Consider the following 27787-nt stretch of genomic DNA (forward strand, 5'->3'; position numbering starts at 1 on the left):
GCATAGTCTGCTAAAGGTAATTGAGACACCAGATCTTATCTTCCTCTGCCTGAGAACCTCGGGTGAGTCTCCCTTCCATCAGTTAGATCCGAACCCCTCTGGTGGCCTCGGCGGCCCTGCCCCACTAGCCCCTGCCTAGTCCCTGTCTCACCCACAACCTTGCCCTTTCTTTCTCTTTGCTGCATGCACACTGGCCTCTTCGGATTCCTCCACAGGCCATTCTGCCCAAGAGATTGTGCATTTGCTAGCCCTCCACCTAGAAAGCACTTTCCTCTGATTTCCATATGTCTAGTTCCTCTGATTCAGTCAGTTGTCAGGCCAGATGTCGACTCCTTCAAGAGGCCTTTACTGACCACACAGGCAAAGCAGCCCCACGCCACCGAGGACCTCGCTCACATAGCCCTTGGCTTCATTACCTCCTTGCCACTCACTGCTACCTGACGTTACCTTTTTAGTTGGCCTCCTTGCTTGCTCACTGTCTGTCTCCCCACTATAAACTCTAGGAGAGCGGTGGCCTTCCCTGTCTTGCCCACAGGTGTATCCCTGGGGCCTGCCACAGTGCCTGGTGCATGGTAGGTGCTTCATTAGTAGTTATTAAGTGAAAGAATACCTTCACAGTTTCTTCCAACTCCGTCTATGACAACATATGGTCCTGAAATAACTTCTGTTCTCTCCCACTTCCCACATGCCAAGCCCAGCCCAGCCTACTCTTCTCTATGAAGGCTGGCTGTCTCTCCCCACCACTCCCCACCTCATCTCTCCCCTTACTCCCCACGAACCCCTTGCAGCAGCTGGAGCCCCCCTACAGCACTCAGTGTTGTCCTATGCATTCTCTGGTGTCTTCCACTTTCTTTTTCAAGTGTCCTTGTTAATTTTAAGTTCTTAGTGACTCTTAACATCTGTATGTTCCCTCAATAAATGAATCTATTAAATAAAAGTACAATCTTGGCACCCTTCCTAGGTGAGTAGATATTTCTAAACTTTAGTGTATACTAAGCTGGGAGGCTCAAATCAGCTGTTGAGCTTTGGGGATTCAACGGGGAAGGAAGGACTGACATGCCACGGCTGGCTGATTGGCACTTTGTGCATATCAGAAAAAGGCCCCTTCCGTAGGGTGTTCCTGTGAGGGCAGAGCCTGTGGCTAGGGGAGTGCTGGAGCTCAGCCCCACTCGGCCGCTTCGGCACACACCTTTGGGTGCAACCTGGACAAGCAAGCACAGTAAGCCGTGCCGAGGGTGGAGGGGCACGGGTGAGAAGTGGGGGCAGGAGGAGGTGTGAGAGTATTCTCTGGCCCTGCCCTTCTCTCTCTGGGAGTCTGGCTGTAAGTGGGGCCGGTGCGATGCTCACCAGTGCTGCCTCCCAAGGGGTATCTGTGAGAAGTGGGCACAGCAGAGGCCGGATGCCCAGAGGCTGCAAAGCAGAAGGGGCAGGTTTGGGAGGACAATGGCAGATCAGGTTCTTAGCCTTTTCTGGTTCAGAAGAGAGAGGAGCAGGTGGGAACGAGAGATTGACAAGAACAGAGACAGCAGGTCAAGTGATCCTAGGAGGAATCTTTGGGGACTTCTGCTGCACCTGATATTAAGGTCCAGGAGTTGACCTGCAGAGTCGGGAAGGAAGAGCAGGGAAGCAGAGGCAGGACAGGTGGAACCACCAGCTTTAAGAGCACACCACCTTGAGTAAGAAAATGAAAAGCAGGGACAGTGAATAAACAGGGGGCTGTCGGGGCTGGCCTTCAAGGCCTGAGTGTGGCAGTGGGTTGAGGCAGGACAGTGTCAACTGTCTATAGACCAGAGGTCTCAACACAGATGTGCCAGATGTGTGGGACCAAGAGAAATCCGGGAAGGGCTGGGTCTGCAGAAGGCTAGAGAAGGGTGGCCACACAAGGGGGGAAGGGACACTCTAAAAACCCTAAAGAATCCTGACAAATCAGCACAATGTGGGAATAGCTTTTCAGTCTAAAATCAAAATCATTCCAAGAATCCTCAAAGCTGAGTCAACAGAGGGACTTTTCTATGGTGGCCAATATGGTGACAATGTTCTCATTAGTTTTTTTCCCCCGACCTGCTTCTCTTTGATTTCAAAGGGCAACAAAGAAGAGAAAAGGCATGAGTATATTTAGAATGATGAAACTGGAGACTATGGTCGTAGGTGTGGCTGCCCCACTGCCTGGTAGAAGGAGCAGGCCTGGGCTGCCCGCAGCTGGACACACGTGGGAAAGGACCCTCACATGCGTTCTCTCCCCCTGTGCTGTGTGCAGGGGGACCGCCTGGGGCCCAGGGGGGTTCCTCTGATTACTGTCTTTCTTTTTAAACTTTGAAAATATACACACAAGTCTCGATTTGTGTGGTGAATCTCCCTATCCAGCTTCAACAGGACTTGCTGGAGTGTATTTTAAAGCAACTTCTAAATATTTTAGACTCCAGCCATACTCACATCTACATTTATAAGCTAAAACTACAGTAACACCACTGCAGTAACAAAATAAACAAAAACTACTTAAAATCATTAATTTCCAGTCCATATTCAATTTCCCCGTTTATCTCCAAAATGTCATTTTAGAGTTAATTTGGAGATTCAGGATCAAGACAGAATTCCCCATTGACTTTGGTCAACATGTCTAGTCTTTGAAATCCTGTAAGAATTTCTACCCAGAAGAGCTTTCAGACTTCAGACACCCTTCTCGCTCTTCCTTTGGTCCAATCCCCAGCAAACCAAATCCTCCTTCCCTGGAGGCAGGTGAGTCAGGATGGAATGATGGCAGCGGGCCTGCTTTCCAAGGGAAACAGAAGATGGCTGCCCGCGTCCTTGCAGGCATGCCAGCGGAGGATGGTGGAGGGAAGGCCAAAAGGAAAACCTAGCTTTCCTCATACATGTAGAAGGTTTTTAGCCATTTAACATGGTTATCAACCCAAATACAGCTTAACCTCCACTGAGAAGGAAATGCCAGTAAGACAACAGTCCCTTGCTGTGAGCAGCTGATGGCAGGCTTGAAGTGGGAAGTAACAGCTGCAGTTGTAGGGAGAGGGGGGTAATCCTGGGGCTTGTACGGGACGTGGAGCTTCATGAGGCAGAGAAGCGAATTCTGGAGGGAGGCCTGAGGACCTCTGACAGTAAGACCCCTCAAAGGAGACTGCCTGCCAACTTAGGTATCAGAAGATGAGAAGGCTAAGTTGCAAAGACTACTTTTTATAATGAATGAAAGCATTTTACAAAGCAACAAGGGGGACATCTGTGGTGGCAGCTGTCCTTGCACTCAGCACTGCCACCTGAGTAAGGGCAAGGCAGAGTCAGGATTTACTATTATTATTAAGTGAGCGTAATGCTGCAACATGCAAATTATATAAGTTAATGATTTTATGGCATAAGATATAATAAAACCTTAAATGTCTATAGAATCCACCTACCAAAGGGCATAAAAGACTACTCAAACACAATTCATTTAATGTTATGTTGTTATTATGAGCAAGCTAGGAGCAAAGTTCTCCTCCGGATGATAATTGGTAATGCCTAACTACAGAGAGAGAAGACTTTTAGCAGTGTAAGGTACTTGTAGAGGGAACCTGGAACCACTGGTCCCTAATACATAGCTACTTCCATATAGCTTGAGAATCTGGATCTCTACCCCCTACCTCCCAACCTCAAGGATAGGCAATGGGATTGGTACCTGTATTTTCTGGGTTGGGGTAGGGGCACTTATCCTCATTTTCATTGGGCTGGAGGTCATCCATGTTGATCTAGGCAGTCAAACGAGAGGAGGAAGAATCCAGTTAGATAAGTTCCCTAGTTAGAGAGGCTTAGAGTAGCCTGGAAATGGCATCATAGTCAATGGCTGAGCTGTTGACTCAAAAATATATCCTTGTTATCTTGCATATTTCCTTAAAGACATCAACAGAAGGCTGGGATTCACCCAGACGGACTTCTCTTCACATTGCTAGCCCTCCTGCCCCACCCTCCTGGGTTTTCTTCCATGGAGTCTCTTTTCTTTCTTCCTCCCTCCTTTCCATAGGTGCCTGGCCTGGGAAGACCATACCTTCCTTCCCCCAGCAATGGGCCTCCCAGCTCCTGGAAGGGGATGGCTTCTTACCTTGGTGGTGGGTGGGGACTCTCCATCAGCTGTAATGGATTTCAGTTCAATTTTCTCCTCCTTGGTCTCCTCTACTGCTGGCTTCTCCACCACCTCTTGTTTCTTCTCTGGGCTGGCAGTCCTGGCCGGTCAGTGGGAGGAAACATTAAAGGAATGTTTACTGAATGATAGGAAACATGGAGAAACGAACCACCCTGTGGTCTGCTGGGGACTGGTGGGAGCAGATTCCGTGGACCTACATCCATCTTCCTTCACCCAGGGCATAGGGCATGTGCCACTCAATCCCAGATGCCACTGGGCCGGGCCCACTGTGCCTGGCCTGGCCACACCTTGCTCTGTCTGAGACTCAGTTGGCCTCTTTCAGCTTCTTAGCTGCTCCAGTCCTTGCTGAATCAGAGAAAGGTTCTGGATCTGATTCAGGTTTGGTTCTTGGAAAACTCTGCTTAGTATCCAGCAGATGCATGGCCTTTGACAGTCCCATTTAGACAATGACAGAAGACAATGCAGGGCCTTATCTTGCTTTCTGAACACTGGAGATGAATTATCAAACAGCAAAAAGGAGTCACTCAGCTGGAACAGCATTTCCCCTCTGAGTGGCTGCCTTCCTCCTCTCTACATCCTTCACTCCTACCACCTATCATGACCTCCCTTCTCAAGAGCATTCTCCAACTTCTTAGACAGGTGGGGGAATCCAGCATCTTCACAGAGACTGTAATTCACAATGGTCCCTACTTTAGAGCAATGCCTAGGAATCAGCAGAGAGGCCTAACTTTCTGTAGGAAGACCCAAACCCAGTGCCCTCTAGGAGGGATGGCCAGCAGAGGCCAGCACCCAAGCCTCTCCTTACCACTAATGGGAATGGCATTCCAGAACTGGGACTTTGGGGATCTGGGCCTGGATAAGCTTAGAGGGTTACCTGGCCAGCTTCTTTCTCTCCTTCTCTTCTTCTTCCTCCTTTTGGGCAGATGTGAGGCTCTCAGCATCAGCCAGGTTGTCCACAGCAATGGCCAAGAACACATTCAGTAGGATATCTGTTTGTGTCCATTCTTAAAGAAAATGACCCTTGGCCTTGGGGTTTTTGGTGGGCACAGGGGGCAAGGAGGGTGCAGGACATGCAGTGGTAGAGCTCCCCACAGAGTGAGCTCAATGGTGACTCACTCTGAGGGTTCCCAGCCCAGTGGTGTCCCTCCTCCACCCCTCTCCCTCCATCACCCTTCTAGCTACCAGGAGTTTTCTAAGGGGTCAAGAGCAGGCTAGCTTGCAGGCTGGAGTGGACAGCAAGTGAGGCAGTGAGTCTGCCTTGCTCTTTAATTGCTGGGTTTTGTTATTGGCTTCCCCACTGAGATGACTGGCTGTAATTGACAGTATAAACAACATTGTCTCTAGCAGAATGCAGAATGCTCTTAAGAGTGGTTCATTGAACCACTGGGCACTGAGGAGGCGGCCTGATAGCTCTGCCAACTCTTAATGTGAGCCTGCGCATACAAAGACCCTTGGAGTGTCCAGCTGGAGCTGGCTGCATCTTGGGAACTCCGAATCGAAGGGGTCATCTGCCCTTTTCTTCTCACTGCCCCCCTCCCCACCGTGAACAGAAACACTGTGGGTCAGAGAACTGCAGAATCAAAGAAAGTATAGCTGCACGGGGCCTTAAGATTTGTTAAGTCTAACCTCCACCACCAGGCCCCCAGACAGTCACACCATGTCCCATATCAGGAAGCCACAACCCACAGAGGTGAAGGGCTTGCCCAAGGATGCTAATGTACACCTGCCCTGGCCCCTGGCCCCGTGGCAGGGGCTTCACATACGTCATCCCATTAAACCGCACCAGGACCTGTTAAGTAGTCGGCACTGATATTTCGTCACCCCATTTTACAGACGCTGAGGTAGAGAGCCTTTAGTTTGCTGAGGTCACCAGGCTGGTAAAAGGTGAAGCTGGTCTGCTGGCATCAATGCCCATGCCTTCAGGACTACATTAAGCTCTGATTTAAACCCAAATCTTGGGTCAGCGCTACTTCTACTTTACCGTCTGCTTCTGCACACAACCCTCACAGGGTTATGACCAGCAGAAGAGAAGACCGCCTGAGGCTTGAGACCCCAGAAACCCGCCCATGGCCTGGATCAGCAAGGACCTGTCTGGTCTGCTTGGCGAAGCCTGTCTGGCTCTGGGTGAGACGAAAGTCCTGGAGAGCTGCTTCAGAGGGAGGGACACTGAGCAGAAAACAGGGAGGGGAGATGAAGGTCATTTCAAGGATGATGGCTCAGTTCTCCTGTACAGTACTTCTTACCTCCAGCAGCAACAGGCCTGGGCAGTCAGGGTGCCCAGCTCCAAGTGTGTTCACATTGGAATCTATGTGAGTAGCTGTCCGTGCACAACAGCAGGGGGCGTTGTTCACCTAGACTCTAATGAGAACATGCCTCTTGGAGTGGGGCAACACTACAGCCCAAACTGGTTCAGGAAGATGAACTTACATCCCCACCTACGCCAAAGCTCCAGGCTTCAACCAAGACCCGCCTCCATGGCTAAGGTGGTTCTGGGACAGCACACGTTTTCTCCCCAGAGCACATCTTTCCCCTGCTTGCCTGGGGGCCCTGTGGGTGGGCAGCCACACTTTTCAGCCCCAAGTCAGGACCTGCTGGGCACATGTATTTGGCATCGTGCTGCAGGCTGAGGGAGGGTGGGGCAGCAGGGGCGGGGAGGCAGGAGCAAAGGATACAGTTTCCACAGATGAAGAGGATGATGAAGTAAATACAGACTAACATCCCTGGAAAAGAGGGGCCGCCATAAGCCATGATCCCATCATACATCACCGAATTCCAGTCCTCCCCGGTCAGGATCTGAATGACACATTCCCACCAATAAGGGACACAGCGTTAGACCAACAGCAAACCCCAAAACTCCCCTGCCCTGCCCCACTATGTTAGCAAAATTGTCTAAAATCTCTTTTCCACTTCTTTCCCTCCTCTTGGCCCCCAGTTCTCCTCCCAGGGGCTCTGAGCTAAACACCTGGGCAAGTTTGACGCTATCCTTAGAAAAGGTGCACGGGCCCTGACATGATACTATTTGAGAAGAAAAAAGGCTTTCTGGTCAAAGTATCTCCTTCTACTTGCATACACTGCACAAGATGGCTGCCGTTAGCCATTCCTCGGGGTCCTTTACAAACGTGATTGTGTTCATTGAGAGAGTACTGTGCTATTCCAACTTTCCCCAGAGTTAGTCGTTGGGTGCCATCTTTAAGATTTGGGCCATATCCACATATTATTTTTCTTGTAACTCAATCTACTTTGAAACTTAAGCAAGTGCTACTTTATCTTTACCCTACACCAAAATATCTATGAAATGACAAATTTGATCAGCTAGCTATATTTTTTCTGGGGACAAGCATGGTGGGTAAGAAAGACAGAGCTTCATTACCCTCCCGTCCCCCAACAAGAGCAGTCTCCTTTCCTCCGTTTGTGTTCATGTAGAATTTATTTGAATAAAGGGTTCCATGGTTAAGCAAGAGTTTTTAAACTACTCAATTATATTTTTTCCCCCAGTGGTCCACCCAACAGAGGAATTCCATGGGGGACTAAGGTAGGGGGAACTACAGAAAGAACTCAAGACTCTCCTGCGCATGGGCTGTCCATGGCTGATCTAGGCTGGCTTTAGTTGCCCAGTGCAAGGGTGAAGCTTCCCACCACCTTTTCAAGGCTCCTTCTCTCTTGCAACCCCAACTCTGCCACTCAACCACCCTCCTGCTCATCATCCCAACAGAGAAGAGTCCATACCTGAAACACGGTGAGGAGGGACTGGGGAAAGTTATCAAATGTGCTCCTCCGGGTCTGCATTTCATCAAAGTTGAACTTTCCTCCAAAGAGCTGCATCCCCAGGAGGGAGAAGATGATGATGAAGAGGAAGAGGAGCAGCAGTAGGGAGGCAATGGAGCGCACAGAATTCAGCAAGGATGCCACCAGGTTGCTTAAGGAGTTCCAGTACCTGAGGACAAGAACGAGGGAGATTAGTGTCCTTTTTCTACATTTTCCTTAATATCACTCCTCATTCACACACCCACTAGAAATTTTAAGATAAATTACAACTCCTTCTTTTCCCCTTTCATTGGGGTAGCGATGGTGGTGTGGATTGGGCTGCTAAACTCACAATTAGAGTGTGCAGCTAGTTAATTCAGGGTCCCAGGATCAGTAATGTGTAATGGTGAATAGATGGAGCTCAGAAGTCAGAAGCCTGAGTTTCAACCTAGCTCTGCCAGTTGCTAGCTGCTAGTTGCAGCTGGGCAAGTCACTTAACTTCCCTTCTGTTTGCCTCTGAGAAAATAGAGATAACAGTGGCACATACTTCATTAGGTTATTGGGAAGATTACATGAGACAAAAAAAAAGCAGCCCATCCAGCAACAAAATAAGGAATAAACAAGTGGAATTACATCAAACTAAAAAGCTTCTGGTCAGCAAAAGAAATCATCAACAAGGTGAAAAGACAATCTATGGAACAAGTAAAATATTTGCAAACCATATATCTGATAAGGGGTTGATATCCAAATATAGAAAGAACTCAGACAACTCAACAGCAAAAACAAAACGAAACAACAATGAAAAACCAAAACCCCAAATAATCCAATTCAAAAATTTGGCACAGAGGTGCCTGGGTGGCTCAGTCAGTTGGGCATCTAACTCTTGACTTCAGCTCAGGTCATGATCTTGGGGTCATGAGATTGAGCCCTGCATCAGGCTCTGCACTTGGTATGCAGTCTGCTTGTCCCTCTCCCTCCCCCACCCTTGAGTGCATGTGTTCTCTCTCTCTCAAATCAATCAATCAATTTTTTATTTTTATTTATTTATTTTATTTTTTATAATAATATTTTTATTATATTATGTTAGTCACCATACAGTACATCCCTGGTTTTTGATGTAAAGTTCGATGATTCATTAGTTGCGTATAACACCCAGTGCACCATGCAATACGTGCCCTCCTTACTACCCATCACCGGCCTATCCCATTCCCCCACCCCCCTCTCCTCTGAAGCCCTCAGTTTGTTTCTCAGTGTTGTCTGAGAAACAATCAATTTTTTAAAAAGAAGTATAATGTTTAAAACAATGTGGCACAGGACCTGAGTAGACATTTTTCTAAAGAAGATACGTGAATAGGCATCAAGTACATGAGAAGGTGCTCAACATCACTAGTCATTAGGGAAACGCAAATTAAAACTGCAGTAAGGTATCACCTTACCTCTGTCAGAATGGCCATCATCAAAAAGACAAGAGATTACAAGTGTTGGCAAGGATGTGGAGAAAGGGGAACCCTGGTGTGCTATTGGTGGGGTTGTAAATTGGTACAGCCACTATGGAAAACAGCATAGAGGTTCCTCAAAAAGTTAAAAAATCAACTACCATATGATCCAATGATTCCAATTCTGGGAATATATTCAAATGAAATGAAAATAATAATTCAAAAGATATCTACACCCTCCATGTTCTTTGCAGCATTATTTACAATAGCCAGCCCAAGTGTCTACGAAGGGATGAATGGACAAAGAACTTGCAGTATATATAATACACACACACACTGCAATGTTGTTCATCCATAAAAAATGAGGAAATCCTACCATTTATGACAACATGGATGGACCTTGAAGACATTATGCTAAGAGAAATAAGTCAGATAGAGAAAGACAAATACCATATGATTTCACTTCTATGTGGAATCTAAAAACAAAAACAAAAAAGCAAAAAAAACCCCACCTAACTCATGGAGAAAGAGATCAGATTTGTGGTTACCAGAGGTAGGGGGTGGGAGGAGGGAGAATTGGATGAGAGTGTTGAAAAGTATAAACTTCCAGTTATAAGATTAATAGGTCATGATGATGTAATGTACAGTATGATGACTATAGTTCACAGTGCTCTATGGTATTAACAGAGTAGATCTTAAGAGTTCTCATCAAAAGGAAGGATTTTTTTCCTTTTCTTTTATTTATATATTGTATTTATATAAGACAATCTTATTTATATAAGACAATATATATTGTATTTATATGAGAACCTATTGTGGCAATCATTTCATAATAAATATAAATCAAACCATCATGTTGCATGCCTTAAGTTTATATAGTGATGTGTGGCCAATTATTTCTCAATAAAACTGAAAAAAAATATAATTCTTCCTCTTAAAAAAATACCCTAGTATACAGCCTGACACACAGTTGATAAAGGTTAGTAATTACTGTTATCACTATTGGTCTTTAGACAGAAAAACACATTACAATCTTTTTCCCCCAAGAATGCTGTCCTCAGCCCAGGCAGCAGCTGGTCACCCATGGGTAAGAGAGGGTACAAGGCTTAGTGACGTTTCCCAGATTTACCCTGCTGTCCAAAGAATTGTTTTTTTTTTATAAAGCCTCTCTTCTGGAGATTCTGATTCAATTGTTGTAGTTTGGAGCCCAGAAATCTGTATTTTTTTCCATAATAATATTTTTATTATATTATGTTATTCACCATACAGTACATCCCTGGTTTTTGATGTGAAGTTTGATGATTCATTAGTTGCGTATAACACCCAGAGCACCATGCAATACGTGCCCTCCTTACTACCCATCACCAGCCTATCCCATTCCCCCACCCCCACCCCTCTGAAGCCCTCAGTTTGTTTTTTTTCAGAAATCTGTATTTTTAACAAGCATCCCAGATGGTTCTTATAAGTAGGCAAGTCTGGGAAATCCTGGGTTACAGGAAACCTATCTCACCCACAGGGTGGGAGTCTGTGAGTAAGGTAGAGAGGTCTTCCCCGGGCAGAGATGGGCCATTGGTGGGGTGCTTTGGAGAGGAGGCCCCCAGTCCTAATAGTCACAGACCTCTCTCCACTGTAAATACAGAGGTTCTCCATTATAGCCTAGGGAAAATGCCTTCCTCTTGGAAAAGGGGGGAGGTATGGGCTGCTCATGGACGCTGAATGTGGCTTGGGTCAGTCAAGGTAAGGAAATACACTGTAGCAAAAGGAACACAGCCTCTAACTGGAGCAGGTGTGACAACAGAAATCTCTCTTGCTTAGCTCCACCTTTGGCCTGTCTGCCTTCCAGGTCACTATCTTGGTTTCCTCCACTTCAGGCATTCCTAGCTTATTACCAATATGTACAGTGAATTGTTTTTGCTGCTTAAAAAGGTGACATGCAAACCACTCCCATTATAGCCTCACAGCTGTACCCCCAGCCTTGGTACTTCTCTCCAGAGAATGGTTCCATATTAGTTGAAAGAAGCAGATGGGCCAACAGTTTGGATGTAAACGTGAACTTCTTCCCAGCCTGGCATCTTTAATGCTCCTTTCTCCTTCACAAATTCAGCCTTTCTCTACCTCTATTTTGCCTGACAGCCACACTTCCTCTGTTTGCAGAATATTAATATAAGTTTATTTGTATCCATTCTATTAATGCTCTTCAGTGCTTTTCATTTGTGACAGTCTCATTTCACCCAAATAGGCTCTGAGTTCTTGAGGACAGAGACCAGAAGTTTTTTCTTCTTTTCTCTCCATCTTTGTCTTCACCCAGGATGTGAGGCACCCCGTAGGTTAGAGGTTGTCATATTTGTTCTGCTTATTTTTTTTAATGTTTTTTTATTATATTATGTTAGTCACCATACAGTACATCCCTGGTTTTTTATGTAAAGTTCGATGATTCATTAGTTGCGTATAACACCCAGTGCACCATGCAATATGTGCCCTCCTTACTACCCATCACCGGTTTATCCTATTCCCCCACCCCCCTCCCCTCTGAAGCCCTCAGTTTGTTTCTCAAAGTCCTTAGTATCTCATGCTTCATTCTCCTAAAGCTATTTCAAAAAATAGAAACAGAAGGAAAGCTACCAAACTCATTCTATGAGGCCAATATTACCTTGATCCCCAAACCAGGCAAAGATCCCATCAAAAAGGAGAATTACAGACCGATTTCCCTAATGAATATGGACACCAAAATTCTCAACAAGATCCTGGCTAATAGAATCCAACAGTACATTAAAAGGATTATCCATCATGACCAAGTGGGATTCATCCCTGGGATGCAAGGGTGGTTCAACATTCGCAAATCTATCAGTGTCATAGATTTTTATCCAGAAGGAAAAAGCCAAAAATCATATGATTCTCTCAATAGATGCAGAAAAAGCATTTGACAAAATACAGCATCCTTTCCTGATTAAAACCCTTCAGAGTGTAGGGATAGAGGGTACATTCCTCAATCTCATAAAAACCATCTATGAAAAGCCTACAGCAAATATCATTCTCAATGGGGAAAAGCTAGAAGCCTTTCCCTTAAGATCAGGAACACGACAAGGATGCCCACTCTCTCCATTATTATTCAACGTAGTACTAGAAGTCCTTGCAACAGCAATCAGGCAACAAAAAGGGATAAAATGTACCCAAATCGGCAAAGAAGAAGTCAAACTGTCTCTCTTCGCAGATGACATGATACTCTATATGGAAAACCCAAAAGAATCCACTCCAGAACTATTAGAAGTTATAGAGCAATTCAGTAATGTGGCAGGATACAAAATCAATGCTCAGAAATCAGTTGCATTTCTATACACGAAAAATGAGACTGAAGAAAGAGAAATTAGGGAATCCATCCCATTTACAATAGCACCAAAAACCATACGTTACCTTGGAATTAACTTAATCAGAGACGTAAAGGATCTATATTCTAGAAACTATAAATCACTCTTGAAGGACATTGAAGAAGACACAAAAAGATGGAAAAATATTCCATGCTCATGGATCGGAAGAATTAACATAGTTAAAATGTCCATGCTACCCAGAGCAATCTACACTTCCAATGCTATCCCGATCAAAATACCGAGGACATTTTTCGTATTTGTTCTGCTTAAAGCAAAAAGAGAACCTCTCCGGGGCTAGAATACCTGCCCCTCTGACATTTAAAGCAGTGTTCCCACACCTGGCTGGAGAGGAAACTGCTGAGGAGTTTGTTCATTTTCCAAATACCAATTCCTAGGCCTCACCCTGGAACCATGAAATCATAATCTCTGGCGCTGGGGCTTGAGTGATTCTCACACAACAACTCCAACACTTGTTGGTAGACTGGTGTTTAGGAACCAGTAACTTTAGAGCATATTTATAATGAGAATTTCCAGCTCTATCAGAGGGGAGAGTGTCTGCATATGGATTAAGGTCACAGAGCCCCTTAGAGATCTTCTGTGTGTTCAACTGTCACGGAATATTCTGGAGAAGTCTTTATGGCCATAGAAGGTTGAAGTCTTAATTTTCATGAGGTGCATGGACATGAGGGAAATAACTCGAACCAGGCTCACAGCTGAGGTTCAGAGGTGTCTGACAGCCACAGGCACCCTATGGGGAGCCAGACAGGGAGGTCCCAGACTGGACAGAGCAGCCAGGAAGTAGAGAGGGAAGCGGATGTGGGAGAAGTCCCTCAGAGTGTCCAGGGTTCTGGGAATATGGAGGCTGTAGTAGAGAAACAAAATGAGTCATCCAGTGGAGGAGAACTCTTTGGAAATGTTGGGCACGAAAGATGGCAGATAGTGAGTGACCTAGAGGGGCCGACTCGTGGAGCAGAGGTGACGGCTATAATGGTCAGAGGGGCCAGCCATGGGGCAGACCGTTTGACTAAAAGTGAGGACTCTTCTCATGGTTCCTCATGTCCCTCAAGTTATCCAAGGAAAGTCTGCACTTCTCTTGGTCAACCAGTGGTGGGCTCACAATGTGAGACTTGTGGAATGACAGAACTCCTACCCCATCATCTCCCTTAGTAAGTGACAACTGCAGTTTGTGGCTCAAGACACAACCCGTGCAGTTACCCTTCACATCTCTCTCATACCCCAACCCCCAACATCAGCAAGCTCTGTATCCCCACGTTCCAAGCGAAGCCTGAGTCTGGCCACTTCCCACAACTCTGTCACCAGCCAAGCCAGTAACCTCCCAGCTTGATTTCTGCCTCCTGACAAGTTGCCCTGCTCTGACACTTGCTCCCTGCAGCCCTTCTCCATGTCACATACATCTAAGGTGAAAAGCCCTCAAATGCACCATACTTTTTTTTTCAATTGAGAGTAATGAATTATAACACATTGAAAAAACAATCTAGGGGCGCCTGGGTGGCACAGCGGTTAAGCGTCTGCCTTCGGCTCAGGGCGTGATCCCGGCGTTATGGGATCGAGCCCCACATCAGGCTCCTCCGCTATAAGCCTGCTTCTTCCTCTCCCACTCCCCCTGCTTGTGTTCCCTCTCTCGCTGGCTGTCTCTATATCTGTCAAATAAATAAATAAAATCTTAAAAAAAAAGAGAAAAAACAATCTAAATCCACAGATATTTAAAAAAAGAAGGACGAGGTTTCCTTTATAGAATATGTCAAATGGATAATATGAAGGAATGAATGATGAATGATCGAATTAGAAGATCATCCTTCTGTAGCAGCAACTAATTCAGGTGAAGATCATTACAGACGCTAAAACCATCAGGTGAAAGGTTATTGGCCAGTAGGGTGTTCATACACTCTCAAAGTATCACTCCATAGGTTACTTTTTAATCACAAAGAGAAAGGGTACCTTAACAGTGGAGAAATCTGGCAGGCATCCCCTTAACCAAGTCTCTACACTTAGAATCACCAATAATGAGATAAGCTTCTATTACGTATTTCCGATGCCATGTGGTGGGAGGCACACAATCATCTATGTACTCCACACCCCTGTGCAGGAGCCCCTTTGAAACTGTAAGTCACACCAAGTCAACGCTGCTTCAAGCCCTCAAATCTTCCCAATGGAAGGCTTAACAGATCACGCAGGATCAGCTTCTCCTGCCTCCATGACCTCATCTCCTCCCGCTTTCCCTCCCCCTTTTGCTTCAGCCCACCGGTCCTCAACTGTCCCCTCAGCCTCCATGCATACTCTTCCTCTGGTCCTCACTTCTCTGCTGTCTGCGGAGATGTCCCCCAGAACTCTGCGTGGCTTGCTTCTTCAGGCCTGCAGTGTTCTGCTCAAATGTCCCCTCATCACAGCGGTCCCCCTGGCCACATTCTATCTCCTATTCCTGCTTTTAATATACTCATCACCACTTGCCACCAGAATGTAAGGTTCATGCGAGCAGGGAGTTTGCCTGCTTTGTTCATATCCTTAGTGCTTCGAGTAGTGCCTCTTCCAAGGAAGTAATCAATGACTATTTTGTTGAATGAACGAATCTTACCATGAATGTGACATTTTTGTATGTACTGGAGGGAAAAGCAAGGGGACATGGGTTACCCAGACACTTCTGTGTGTGTGAGGTGGGAGCAGGGGTGGGATGGTGGTGGGACCTCTCACACACGTACTGAAGTCAAACATACTTTGCACGTCTTCCACATCAGTTCTTTTCCTATAGCTTCCCTAAATTCTTAGGCACAGTTACCACTGCCTAAGTCAAACTATTATGTACTGAAGGAATAGACAGATGGTTGCCAGAGGCAGGGGGGTGGGCGTGTGTGCAAAATGGGTGAAGGGGGTCAAAAGGTAGAAACTTCCAGTTATAAATAAGTCCTGGGGATGTCAGGTACAGCATGGTGACTATAGTTAATAATACTGTGCTGCATATTTGAAAGCTGCCAAGAGTAAATCTTCAAAGTACTCATCACACACAGATACACAAATTTGGAATTATATATGGTGATGGATGTTAACTAGATTTATTGTGGTGATCACGGTGTGATGTACACAAATAGTGAATCATTATGCAGACCTGAAACTAATATAATGTTATATGTCAATTATACCTCAACAAAAAAAAGAAAGTGATTATGTCTCAATTGCTCTACAGAAAACAGGGTTGCTATGGCTTTGAGACTCTTGTGCTAGGATTTCCCAAAGAGCTCTGGGCATGTGTCTCCCTTATGGAAGGACTCCCATGCCAGTGGCTCAAAACCAATGGCTGTGGGTTCAAGGGCTTGAACCAGCCTTTAAGAGACAAATTGCAAGCAGGTACATGGATATCAGCCTACCCTTCTCATGAAAAACACCCAGGCTGAAAAGATAGCATTGAGGACCAGTCACGCAGTTACGACACAGTGAAGACGAAGAAACAAATGGCTGTTGATGCTGTTTGCCTCTGATTTCCAGTTGCTTCCTGTTCAGCAGGAGCAAGGTAGAGTCTGTCCCATGGTTGGCTTGCCACTTGGACTTTCTGTTCCTTGAGAAGAATTAAGGGAGTAGAGCTGGTGCCAGTGGCCTGGCATGATGAGGGGCATACAGCTTGTTGAACAGAAGGTGTCCACCCCTAATGTGCACATGGTTGGAGATGTTTTATGTGCTCTCTAAAGGACTGAGACAAAGGGATTGTTGTCCTGATGTTGTGGCAAAGAACACTATTAGGGTTCAGAGAAGAGCTAGATTTTGGAGCCTGGCATGCCTTGGCTGATAGCGGGAGATAGGGTAGGGGCCTCATTACCACTGATATCAATGAGATTTGTATGTGACAGGTGGCAGCCTCTGGACAGGGTGACATGAAATAGCATTGGAATGAAATGCTGGCAGCCTTGCAGCTCCTGAAGCTCTCTCCTCCTTACTGTCAGTCTGATTCTGGGAGGCTGTTAGCGCTACGGCAGGAAGATCAGATGATGCCTCAGGTCCCAGAAACACTCTCCTTTTTAGATATATTAGCTATGAAACATAAAAACTAAAAGGGTTAACCACATATTAGCAATCAACTGAGGCTTTTATCCTCATCAACTAAAAACATGAAGCACATACATTCACACACAGACAAAAAAGAGCGAGCTTTGGAGGAAAGCGAGCAGCAGCACAACAAAGTAATGTCTTGGGCCTCTTAGAGAAACAGGAAAATGAAGTACTTGTCTTCCGAACAGCGTACACAGGCATCCACATCCACAGAGGTCTCCATTCTGTATTTGGGGATTCGCAGGCCCAGATGCACATGCCCAACTTCCGAGAACCCCCTCCCCCCACCCCACCATTCCCTGACACTCCACTGGCCACGGTCATCCTTGAGGTCAACTTTTCAATTCTCCTGTGGCTCTGAATCATTCTCTCCAAAGTGTGTCCTTGCCCTCCTCATCCCCCATCCAAACCAGCCCACTGTTCTCTCCTTAAGTAGGGGGCCTGTGAGAGTTTTCTTATTCTCTAACTTGTTGACTATGGCTTCACTTTTGTCACCTTTCCCCTCTGTCTCTCTTGGCTTAAATGACCACCATCTGTGCAGGCGTACTGTATCTCCCTCATTCTTCCTGCACTAAGACTGTTTGGGCCCCGTGGACTTCTCCTGCATCTTCAATGACAGAAAGTGACCTGAGCCTTGCTTGAGCTGGAAATTTCATCCTGTGAACCTTTGCTTCAAATAGCTCAGGGCCAGGTCCTTTACATTCTAGGTATGGAGCAGATCACTGAGCTTGCTATAAATAAAAGATCTTCATAATAACAGTACCAATAGCTTTAGGGTGCTTTGTAAATGCTTCACCCCACTTCCTCTCTGTTACAGAGAGGTTCATAACTAAATTATAACTGTCCCAACTCTTCTTGTCCTGAGGGGTAACCCCCCACCCCACCCCCCAAAAACCACAAAACTCCTTTCAGTGTTGGTGGCAGTGATCTATTGTTGATAGAGAATCTATAAAGCAAATTTCCTGTGGCAAATCTGTGCAACATGAGACTTCTATACAGCGTTCCTAAGGCAGGGAGGAGGAATGCAGATCAGGTAAGTTCACTGAGGGAAGCACAGAAGGTGCACTCAGGAAAGAAGCTCAGTTTTGCCCTCATCTCTCCCTGTGCCAGCTACACAGGTATCCAAGGTGGGCATGCAAGGACTAGTCCTTCAGCAAAGTTGGCCCCTGGTTCTGTAAGACACAGTAGAACTTGGAGGGTTTAGTGTGATGGAAGGCAGAACTAGGCATATGTGGGTCCAGGAAGAGTCAAACAGAGAATTCTATAATATTATGGTCAGGGTCTCGGACAGCCAGGGGCCCAAGGCCAAATTTACCAATTTAGTTCCGCCTGATACCTACCTCTGTTCCCTCCATTCTAGGAGAATTCACATTTTATGTGTTTTACTTTAGAGTCAAACCCTGCCTTGGATAACAAGTTCAAAGGTCTCATCTTCTCTGTTTGCATCAGAGGTCTTGGTCACATTGAGAAAGGAACCTACTGGGGGGATTGTAACCTGGTCAGGCTGGCACGGCTGTCTGGTCTTGACCTTCGGATTGCCTTGGGATTGTGCTCCCCTGAGCTCCTGGACCACAGAGCTGCTCAGTTCTGCTAGTGAGCCCTTGCATCAGATGTGTCAGGGTTAGGGAGGGAGAACATTCAAGTCATCCTCACCTGTGTCTTCTTAATCCCCAGTAGATGATACCAGCCAGTCACCATCCCAGAGAATAACCACCCTTCATGCTGACGTCAGGGAGCAGGCTCTTGAGTCTGAGCTGCCTTCTCCATAGACCCTGGCCTGGAAACTGGGCAGATGCCAAACATATCTCTTTAATAATGGTCCTTAAGGAGCTCAGAGCTTCCATGGTGCCCTAAGAAGAGGAGAGCTGGAGTGGGGAGGGTGGGGCTGGTGTAGGGTTGGATCTGATACTCACGGCCAGACTCTGGCAATTGAAATGGAGACATTTAGAGCCTGGAGAATTTGCAAAAGGCTCTCACCTTGGGGCGTTATGGAGCCCATATGTGATCATGATTCACCAGTAAAGCTGTCTGTGCTGAGTCAGCCCAAACTCACATTTTAGGGCCTGGGAAGGGAGCCACAGGGGAGGAGCAGTAGGCGAAAGAAAGGGATTTAAGGTTTAAGAGAGAAAACAGCAAGGGCTGGAGGGATTTCAGTGCCTTTAAAAACCAACTGTATAAAAAATGAGGTGTGATTAGTAAATTGGAATCACGTCCAGATTTAGTCTAACCGAGGTCTTTCTTCCTCCCTGTAGAATGATAAGTCTGACTGGGCTGACAAAGAGTAGACATACTTGATATTAAAAACGGGCAACATTGAAGAGCCCTGTAAAACCTCAAAACAGGAGAAAGAACCCAATCTATGACATGGCTGGAAGGCCCACTGGCATGGGTAATGTACCCAAATTTGACAAAGATTTTGGCCACGTGGATGCCTCTCTGTTCTCACTGAGACGAGAATCTTGCCTTCTCTAATCCATAATTTACCACTCCTAATATTATTAACACTCAGGAATCAACTGATTTACAGTCCAGTGCAGGGTTCCCAGTCTTTTTTTTTAATGAGACATATAGGATGGATCATATTCATATGCACAGTATACTCGCTAAAGCATTCTCAGATTTTGACAAAACACTAAAAAAATAAGCATGCCAATAATTCATTTTCATCATATACCATATTCATACTTGTCATATACCGAAGACTTCAGGCAGCATGAAGAGTGGTAAGTCCAGCCCATTCTTGCCCATTCATAAAAGTACTTGGGAATGCAAATGACCAAGAGTGAGGGCATCACAGGAACAGTATTGAATTTTTTTGAATTTATTTTTTTGGAAAAGAAACTGTTCATAAACTTTGGTATTTCAGCTCCTATAATAACAAATTACTTGCTACACACTGCTCGGTTGCTCTGGACATACCATTGTGTCTTGACATCATTGTGGAGGACTCTTGGTCTAGGTCAGTATTCCAAACTCAGACTGTAGATCCTGGGTGAGGGAAGGGAAACTTGGAATTATAGAAAGGGATCCATGAATCCACGGATACACCATGCATTACAGCACTCTAAGTAAATAGCCTGTCTTGAGTGTACATTACCACTTTTCAAATGTGCATAGGTGTATAAGAACTAATAAAATTCAAATAATTTAAAAACTTTGCTGAATTCACAGTTCTTTATCATCATTCTATGTTTTTCCAGTCAAGAACTATTAAAAATATGACCTTAACACGGTTGGGGGCTACAGTAGAGAGTGTAGATGAAAGAATCAAGGTTTCCAATGGTATATGAAGGTCCATATTTTAAGACAGGGAAGTGGACAAAGGACAGCACCAGGAAATTAGGCCAGTGTTTCTCAAAGTGAGGTCACTGGACTACCAGCATGGAACTCACTAGAAGTTGCTGGTCAAAATCTCTAGAGGTGGGAATCCTTCATGAGCTCTCTTAATAAGTTCAACTGAGTTTGAGAATCACAATTACTGGTTCAGAATGCATTGTAAAAAATGCTTCTTCAACATGCAAGTGATGAGATATTTACAAAGTATTCTCCATGAGGTTTTAAAAGATGAGCGAGAAATATGTTTGCTTGATGGCAGAACCATGCACAGATCACCAATCTCTAGAGACCATGATGTCCACTCCCAGCCCATATTTTAGGCATTTCTTGGTCACTGGAGTATATTGGAGACAAGGTTAGAGGGAGGATGGGATTCCCCACATAGTTATAGTCTCTATGTTGTTTTCCAAAAGCCCCCAGAGGGGTTGGAGGCTTGCAAACAGGAAGATGATGGCCTTTGCCAAAGTAACTTCCAATTAGATAATTAAATTATTCCGTTTATAGACTTTATAGAGATCTGAAAATATCACCAATCTTTCTCATGGAGGGACTACAGGAAGCTCTCCACAAAGATTTTTAAAAAAATGGTTTCTTAGCAATAGTTTTAGCTTAGAAATAGATAAATTATTGATTAAAAATAGAATGACTGTCAAATATCTTCAAGACACTATGACAATATCTAGGAACAAGAATTCTTTTCTATAGGAATCTAAAAAACAAAAGCAAAAACAAACCCCCAAACACACAGACTTTTGAGAATTATTTAGGAGGCTCTGAAAACTCCAAGTTAAAAATAGCTTTTACCAGACCCAAGGAAGAACAAGTAGGATCAGTGAATAACACCAAGCATCAACTTGTAAAAATCCTTTAAGTTGAGTCTCTGGGACAGAGACGGCAAGACAGTTTAGTGGTCAACTCCACAGTTCACCATCATGGTTAGGAGCACGAAACCTGAGGTCAGACGGACAGACTTCCTATTTAATCCTGGCTTCACTCCTGAGCACTTTGTGTGGCCTGGGCAAGTGACTGAAGTCTCTAAATCACAGTTTTCTCATCTGTAAAATGGGAATAATGATAATGGTGCCCTGCTGTGACTCTCTCTTACAGGTAATTAATTGTGAGGGTAAATCAAATGAAAGCAGTCGGGCCACACTATTTGCACAGAGTAAATCCTGATGCATGTTAACAATAATTGTTACTATATTTCTACTACTTTTACTACAAACCGAGGATTTTCTGTAATGCCAAGATATTCAGGGCACTCAGAAAGAGCTTTTTCTGGTGCGAGGGGAAGAGAGGTGTTTGCTTAGGAGCGTTACACTTGTGGGTTTAAATTCTGTGTGTCCTCGGAGTCCATCTGTGACATTAAATCTTCCCCAGGGACTCTCCTGTTCCTGACTTCCCATACCATGTATTCCCTGCATCCCAACATTTGCCGGCTCATTTTATTCTGTCTTAGATTTTCTTTCAATGGTTTCATGAGCCCAAACTCCATCTCCCCAGCCAGACTCTAAAGTTCTCCTGGGTTCAGTTCATACCATACCCCCTTTGCCCTATCTCTTGGAGCTCGATGTGCAGTATGAACATGGGAGAGAAAAAGAAGTAAGAGACTGTGTATGTGTTTAGATGGCTCTCAGCGCTCCTCCTCTCCCTCCTCCAAGTAACAACAGTGATAATAGTTAGATTAATAATAAACCCTCTGGCTTTTGAGGGTCCCTGGGCTGAACTGAACTGAACTCTTTAAATGCCTTCTCTCACTTGACCCTTGACCCTTGACCCTTGATAGCACCGCAGGAATGAATATGTGCTGGGGGGCTGCTGAGAGATCTGTGAACAGAACAGCAAAGCAGGGGCAGCTTTGCAAGCCGTGACCACTCACTCAGCCAAGTTCAGAACACACTGAGCAGGGTGTGGTTACTTCCAGGTCTTCGAATGAAGGATACCAACCCCGTTCCCTTTTCTCCCCAACACAATCCAACTGATGGTTCTAGTGCCCCTATTATCAGCTGGGCTCCCAAAGCAGAGACTCTTCTGGAGAGGAGGCTTGTACGTCTGGGGAGCAGAGTTTGAGCCCCCTCCCTACCACGTTTCTGACATATTCCTTCAAGGTTGACCACAACCCACAGTGAGAAATACATATTATACTGCTACTCATATATATGTCCCAAAGATTTTTATGAACATGTGAGGCCTTCTGTTATTTTCCTATTCTATTTCATTCCTTCATTGAAAATGAGAATGTGAAGAAATTGGAACCCATATATATCACCAGTGGGAATGCAATGGCATAGTCTCTTTGGAAAACAATTGGGCAGTTCCTCAAAATCTTAAAAGTAGAGTTATCAAATGATCTAGAAATTCTATTCCTAGGTATATATCCAAGAGAAATTTAAATATACTTTCATACAAAAACTTGAACATGAATGTTCACAGCAGCATTATTCTTAGTAGCCAAGAGGTAGAGATAAACTGAATGTCCATCAACTGATGAATGAATGAACAAATGCAATGTATATCTGTATAATGGAATATTATTTAGCCACAAACAGGAATAAAGTACTGACACATGCCACACAGTATGAGTGAATCTTGAAATCATTATGCTAAATGAAAGAAGCCCAATCACAAAAAACCTTATACTACATAATTTCATTTATAGGAATTGCCAAGAACAGGTAAATCTATAGAGATAGAAAGTAAATTAGTGGTTTCCACTGGGAGAGAAAGTGGGGTAAATGAGGAGTGGGTATGGCTTTCTTTTTAGGGTGGTGAAAATGTTCCAAAACTAAATTGTAAAGGTTGCAAAACTCTGTGAATATATAGAAAAACACTGAATTGTACACTTTAAAGGGGTGAATTATATAGTATGTGAATTATATCTCAATAAAGCTGTTTAAAAATGATGGCTGTGATCCAATCAATTGATTTCACCACCCCAAATGGGTCACAACATGGTTGAAAATTACTGTTGTAGAGCATGCTACCCACTCCCCTGCCCCCGCCTGTGCTTGTCCTCTTCATGAGAATCATGGCTTGACCTGGAGAGTTGGGGAGCCTGCAGTCTTTGGGTGGGCAGATGGAGAGGCAGATGGAGAGGGGGTGAATGTGTGGAAGGAGGGATAAGAACCATCTGTGGCACAATAGCCATCATCCTTCTCCAGTTAAGGAATCCTGACTGCATTTTCGGCAACACATGCACAACAAAAAGACCACATTGCTCAGTCTCTGTAATAGTTGGGTGGCCAACAAAGCCTTTGGTGTGATGTCTAGAAGAGCTCTGGAAGGGACTGACTCAGCCAGGATGGGTGCCCCCTTTGGTCCCTCACCACTCCTCTTCTCCTTGCCTTGATTCAAACATGATGGCTCAATCTCTGGAAGCCACCTCATGACTCTGGGAGTGGAGGGCAGTCCTAAGGCTATCAAAGCAAAGGACACAAGGGGACTGGGTCCCTGATGCCTTCTTGAAGCCACCTGGGTTGCCCATCTCTGCACTTCTTCTATGTAACTGAACAAATTCCAAATTTGCCTGTGCCACTGAGTTGTCTCTGGTATCAGCAGCCAAAGGAATTTCTAAATGATATGCCATCTAAATGAAGAAAAATTCCCCTCCATCATATATGAGCCAAGGGTAGACCTTTCAAGAAATACCAGCTACTCTTCCACCCAGGCCTTTCTACCTCCTTGCCTTCTGAAAGAACCGCTCCCTGAGTCCCAGGTCTGAAGGGAAATGAGAAACCAAATACCTTGTGATTTTAAATATCCGCAGTAGCCGGACACATCTCAACACAGAGATGCCCAAGGGAGACATGATCTTGGTCTCCACCAGGATGGTCTCCAGGATGCCACCACACACGATGAAACAGTCGAAGCGGTTGAAGAGGGACACGAAGTAGGCCTGCAGGCCCAGGCTGTACATCTTCAGCAGCATCTCTGCAGTGAAAAGGGCCAGCAGCGCCTTGTTGGCCGTGTCTGGCGTGTTCAGGCGAGGGGGTGGCATCCCAACATGGGGATGATAGGAGGGAGGCGGGGAGGAGGGGAAAGAAAGTAGTAATTATCAGCACTGGAAAAAAAGCCCAGACGCTCCCTTGCCAGCCAGAACACCTCTCCCCTATGTTTCGGCCAGAACAGAGCAACTGGGGGCCAACTTGTCAGGAAAGGGGTATCTAGTTCTAATCATATGCATCAAAGGCTTTGTGTGCCGACCTTCTTTACTGCCCCCGGCTGCTTTTTCAGAGATCAGGAGTGCAGCTCTTGAAAGGTGAGTACTCTGTCCAAACCCATCAGCCGAAAGGGGGAGCCAGGCCACCTGAGTCCACCCTCTGCACTGGGAGACTGTCCACCACACAGGGTTCTGGAATGCAGCCACCGTGTCTGCCTGACTCCCTGGGAGTGGAGCTGAGGCACTGGTTAGGGAGGTCCCCTTCTAGGGCTCCAGGGAATGGTGGTGGGTACTAAATGCCCAAGGAGGACAGCTCCTCATGCTCAGGCCACTACTGTCCTCCTTCCTGGCTTTTTGCTCACATTATCCACACACGTTCTGGCAGGCCCACCTGCAGGTTACAGTGAGGCCTGAAGTATTGAAAATCTGTTCAGAGAAGTTGGCCGCCAAGGGTCTGAGATAGCCAAACCAGGGAGAGCATGTGTCTTTGTCACCTGGACCCAATAGCCACTGTTGGGGCAGGCAGACCATGTGCGCCCAGCCAGTTGAGCCACGTCTGTTTAGAATGAGGTTGTGCATTTTACTATGGGGCTTGCGAGCTGTCAGGCCCTTGGTGTCCCCAGCACGGCCCCTGCCAAGAGCCAGGGACACTGGCGGCTTTCCCGCCAACTTTGTGGCTGTAACTATTCGCTCCCTGGATTCAGGGCTGAGTTAGCAAGAGTAAAGAAGGATGGCGCTTGGGGCTGCTTCTCACCTTGCACCTCCGTGAGCCAGTGGGGCTGGTTGTAGTGTTCCGAGGCAATGGTGAGAGTGTTGAGGAACACCAGGAAGATCACAAGCCAGTAGAAGACATTAGACTTGACTGCGGCACGACACTTTCTTCTGCAGAACCGATTCCAGCGGCGCCAGTAGCGGCTGGAAGAGGAGCAAGGAGACAAGGAAGGCGGGGCAGAGGGGGTTGTGAAATGCAGTGTTCTTCCGATCTGAAAGGCACCATACTGGTTTCCTTTCTCCCCTTAATGGACTTGGCCTCAGCAGAGCAGTACAATCTGGTGGCAAGGAGCTAAGCCTCCTGTCAAGTTAACTGGGTTCTGCCACTTACTTGCATGGTCTTGGGTGTGGCCCTGACCCTTCTAAGCTTTGGTTCTCCTATTTGTAAAACAGGAATAGGCGAAACTTACAGGGTTGTTGTAGGGATTGATAAAATACCATATAACACATCTGGTATAAATATGTATTTTTATTTTATAATAATGACATTATTCAAAATTGTATCACGCAAATTAAGAGTATTATTAGTAGTGATGGTAGCAGTAGGACTAGTAATGGTTACCATTAATGAAACCTCATCCATGCCTGTTACCATACTAGACACTTCTCATGCCTTCTCTTTAATTCTTTAAATAACCCCCCAAAGCAGGTGTTACTCTGATTTTGAGGAGGAGAAATCTAAGGGCCACAGAAGTTGAGTACCTTGATGGATATCACACAGTGGCAGAGCCAGACTTGGTTTTCCCCCCAGCCCAGTCTCTTGCCCAGATGCTGCCTCGTCTGTAAGGTGTAACAGGAGAATCTGGATCAGAGGTTCTTTGTTTTTATGGGGTTATGGAACGTTTTGAGAATCTCATGAATGTTTAGATCCTTTGTTCAGAAAAAACGAGCATACCCACACATACACACATCTCTGTATACAAGTTCATGCAGCACATGGTCCCCTGGAAGCTCGGCCATGGTCCATATAATGTTCCTTTGGTCTCTTGGTTAGGGACTTATGTCAATGATTCTCGAACCTGGCTGTACATAAAATTACCAGGGGAAGCTTAAAAAATGACCATCAACCCTCCCCAGTACCCAGGCTTCAACTACAAATCAACTAAATCTGATTCTCTGGGGGCTGGTAGTTTTTAAAGCTCCCCAGGTGGTCTAATCTGTAACCATGGTTGAGAACCATCAAGCTAGATGATCCCAAGGAATCACTCAAATTTTAAAATTGGAGACTCTTATTCTAGGAAACAAACTGAGGGTTGCTGGAGGGGAGGTGAGTGGGGGATGGGGTTATTGGGCGAATGGCATTAAGGAGGGCACATGATGGAATGAGCACTGGGTGTTCTACGCAACTGATGAATCACTAAATTCTACCTCTGAAACTAATAATACACTATATGTAAACTAACTTGAATTTAAATAAAGAATTTAAAAAAAACAAAAAAAATTTTTAATTCTATGGTGGAGGAGTTTATAGCTTATCCCTAATTTCATCCTATATGGACACAGAGAAAATATGTTTGGTGATTCTGTTGACCAAACAATAAATGCTGACAGTAGCAGCAAAGGAGAGAAGGAAGAGGATGCTGGAGAGGTGCTTGGGAGGGAGACTATAGAGGCCATGCTGAGGATTTCCAGAGAGAGAATGATGGGATTTGATTTTAGAAAGCCAAACAACCAACAAAACACTTTCTAGATCAAGGGAAGTATGAGAAATGCTCTTTTGGCCATCTGGGCAGGAGATGATGAAGGCAGTAGCTTTATTAATGGAAAAGAGGACACTGTGTTGACAGAGTTATTTTGAGACAGAATCAATAGGACTTTGAGTCTGACTGGATGTGCAGGGTAAGAGAGAAAGGTATGGAAGAGACAGCCAAAATTTCTAGCTGGGGTGGTTTGAGAGAGTGGGACCTCTAACTATTATAGGTGCAGACAGGAGAAGCGGTACTCTGGGCAGGGAGGTTGCTATAAGGAGAAAGATGAGGCGCTCAGCTCAGGAAATAGGTTTGAGGCGCTTGCAGGTCATATATATAGAGAGACCCAGCATGCAGTTGGAAGGCAGTGCCCTGTTTGGGTAATAAAAAAGGCAGGGGGAGGAGCAAAGCAGCATCTCGGAGCAACAGTCCATGAATATCTGTATTCAGGTCTGTATTCTAGATTTCCAGAGATGCAGACCCCTGCTGCCCTGGATCCCTCCATCCAACCCCAAAATGGCCTGTCAAGATAGCTTGACTTCCTCTATATTTTCACTCTGTATTTTCTACCTACTATCTGTGGAAAATTCTGTTACCAAACCTTTGTTAACCTCTATTATGAGATTAGAAACATGAGAAGTACATCTAAGAAGAGAACTCTGTCCTTGGAACGGCAGGGATAACTTAGTTTTTGGCCTGCAGAATGGGGAGTGAAGAAAGAATTAACCAAATGCTGTTCTGGTCTGACCCTAGCTCATTGTGGGTGCCAGAATGCCATCTCCAGTGAGCCCTATCCCTTTGTCGGGGACACTTGTCTGCTACTTGAGGCTAATTCACTACCTAGAGAAGAAGTGCATCCGGGTCAGAAAAGTAAGGTTTCCAAATGCTAGGGAGGCTTCCCTCCCCAGACATACCACCCTGGGTAAGAGTAAGCATGCGGGAGGGTGAAGAGAGAGGCAAAGGATGGGATAAGGGGTTCTAGGCGGTCCTCAGTCTCCTCTGCATTTCACTAGCTCTTGGTACTGAGGAGTCTTATCTCATCAGGGCAGGACTCTGCTTCTTTCCTGTCATTGTGGTTATTAATTCTATAGAGAAATTTGGTACGA

The 27787-nt window shown here is 45.5% G+C and overlaps 1 protein-coding gene across 3 annotated transcripts in view; it reads right to left on the reverse strand.

Annotated features, from left to right (window-relative positions):
• Window positions 1-27787, reverse strand: part of CACNA1C (calcium voltage-gated channel subunit alpha1 C) — a 646718-nt gene that overhangs the window by 115349 nt on the left and 503582 nt on the right. For all 3 annotated transcript variants that reach the window (XM_057319003.1, XM_057319002.1, XM_057319004.1), the window contains exons 12-18: window positions 24977-25137; window positions 23807-24032; window positions 7853-8060; window positions 6799-6919; window positions 5001-5115; window positions 4085-4205; window positions 3665-3734 (exon numbers count right to left, since the gene is read on the reverse strand). In XM_057319003.1, coding sequence (XP_057174986.1) covers window positions 3665-3734; window positions 4085-4205; window positions 5001-5115; window positions 6799-6919; window positions 7853-8060; window positions 23807-24032; window positions 24977-25137 — 1022 coding nt within the window. The remainder of the gene's footprint in view (window positions 1-3664; window positions 3735-4084; window positions 4206-5000; window positions 5116-6798; window positions 6920-7852; window positions 8061-23806; window positions 24033-24976; window positions 25138-27787) is intronic.

The sequence above is a fragment of the Ursus arctos genome, unplaced genomic scaffold, assembly GCF_023065955.2.
Source record: "Ursus arctos isolate Adak ecotype North America unplaced genomic scaffold, UrsArc2.0 scaffold_26, whole genome shotgun sequence".
In the NCBI taxonomy this organism is placed as follows: Eukaryota; Metazoa; Chordata; class Mammalia; order Carnivora; family Ursidae; genus Ursus; species Ursus arctos.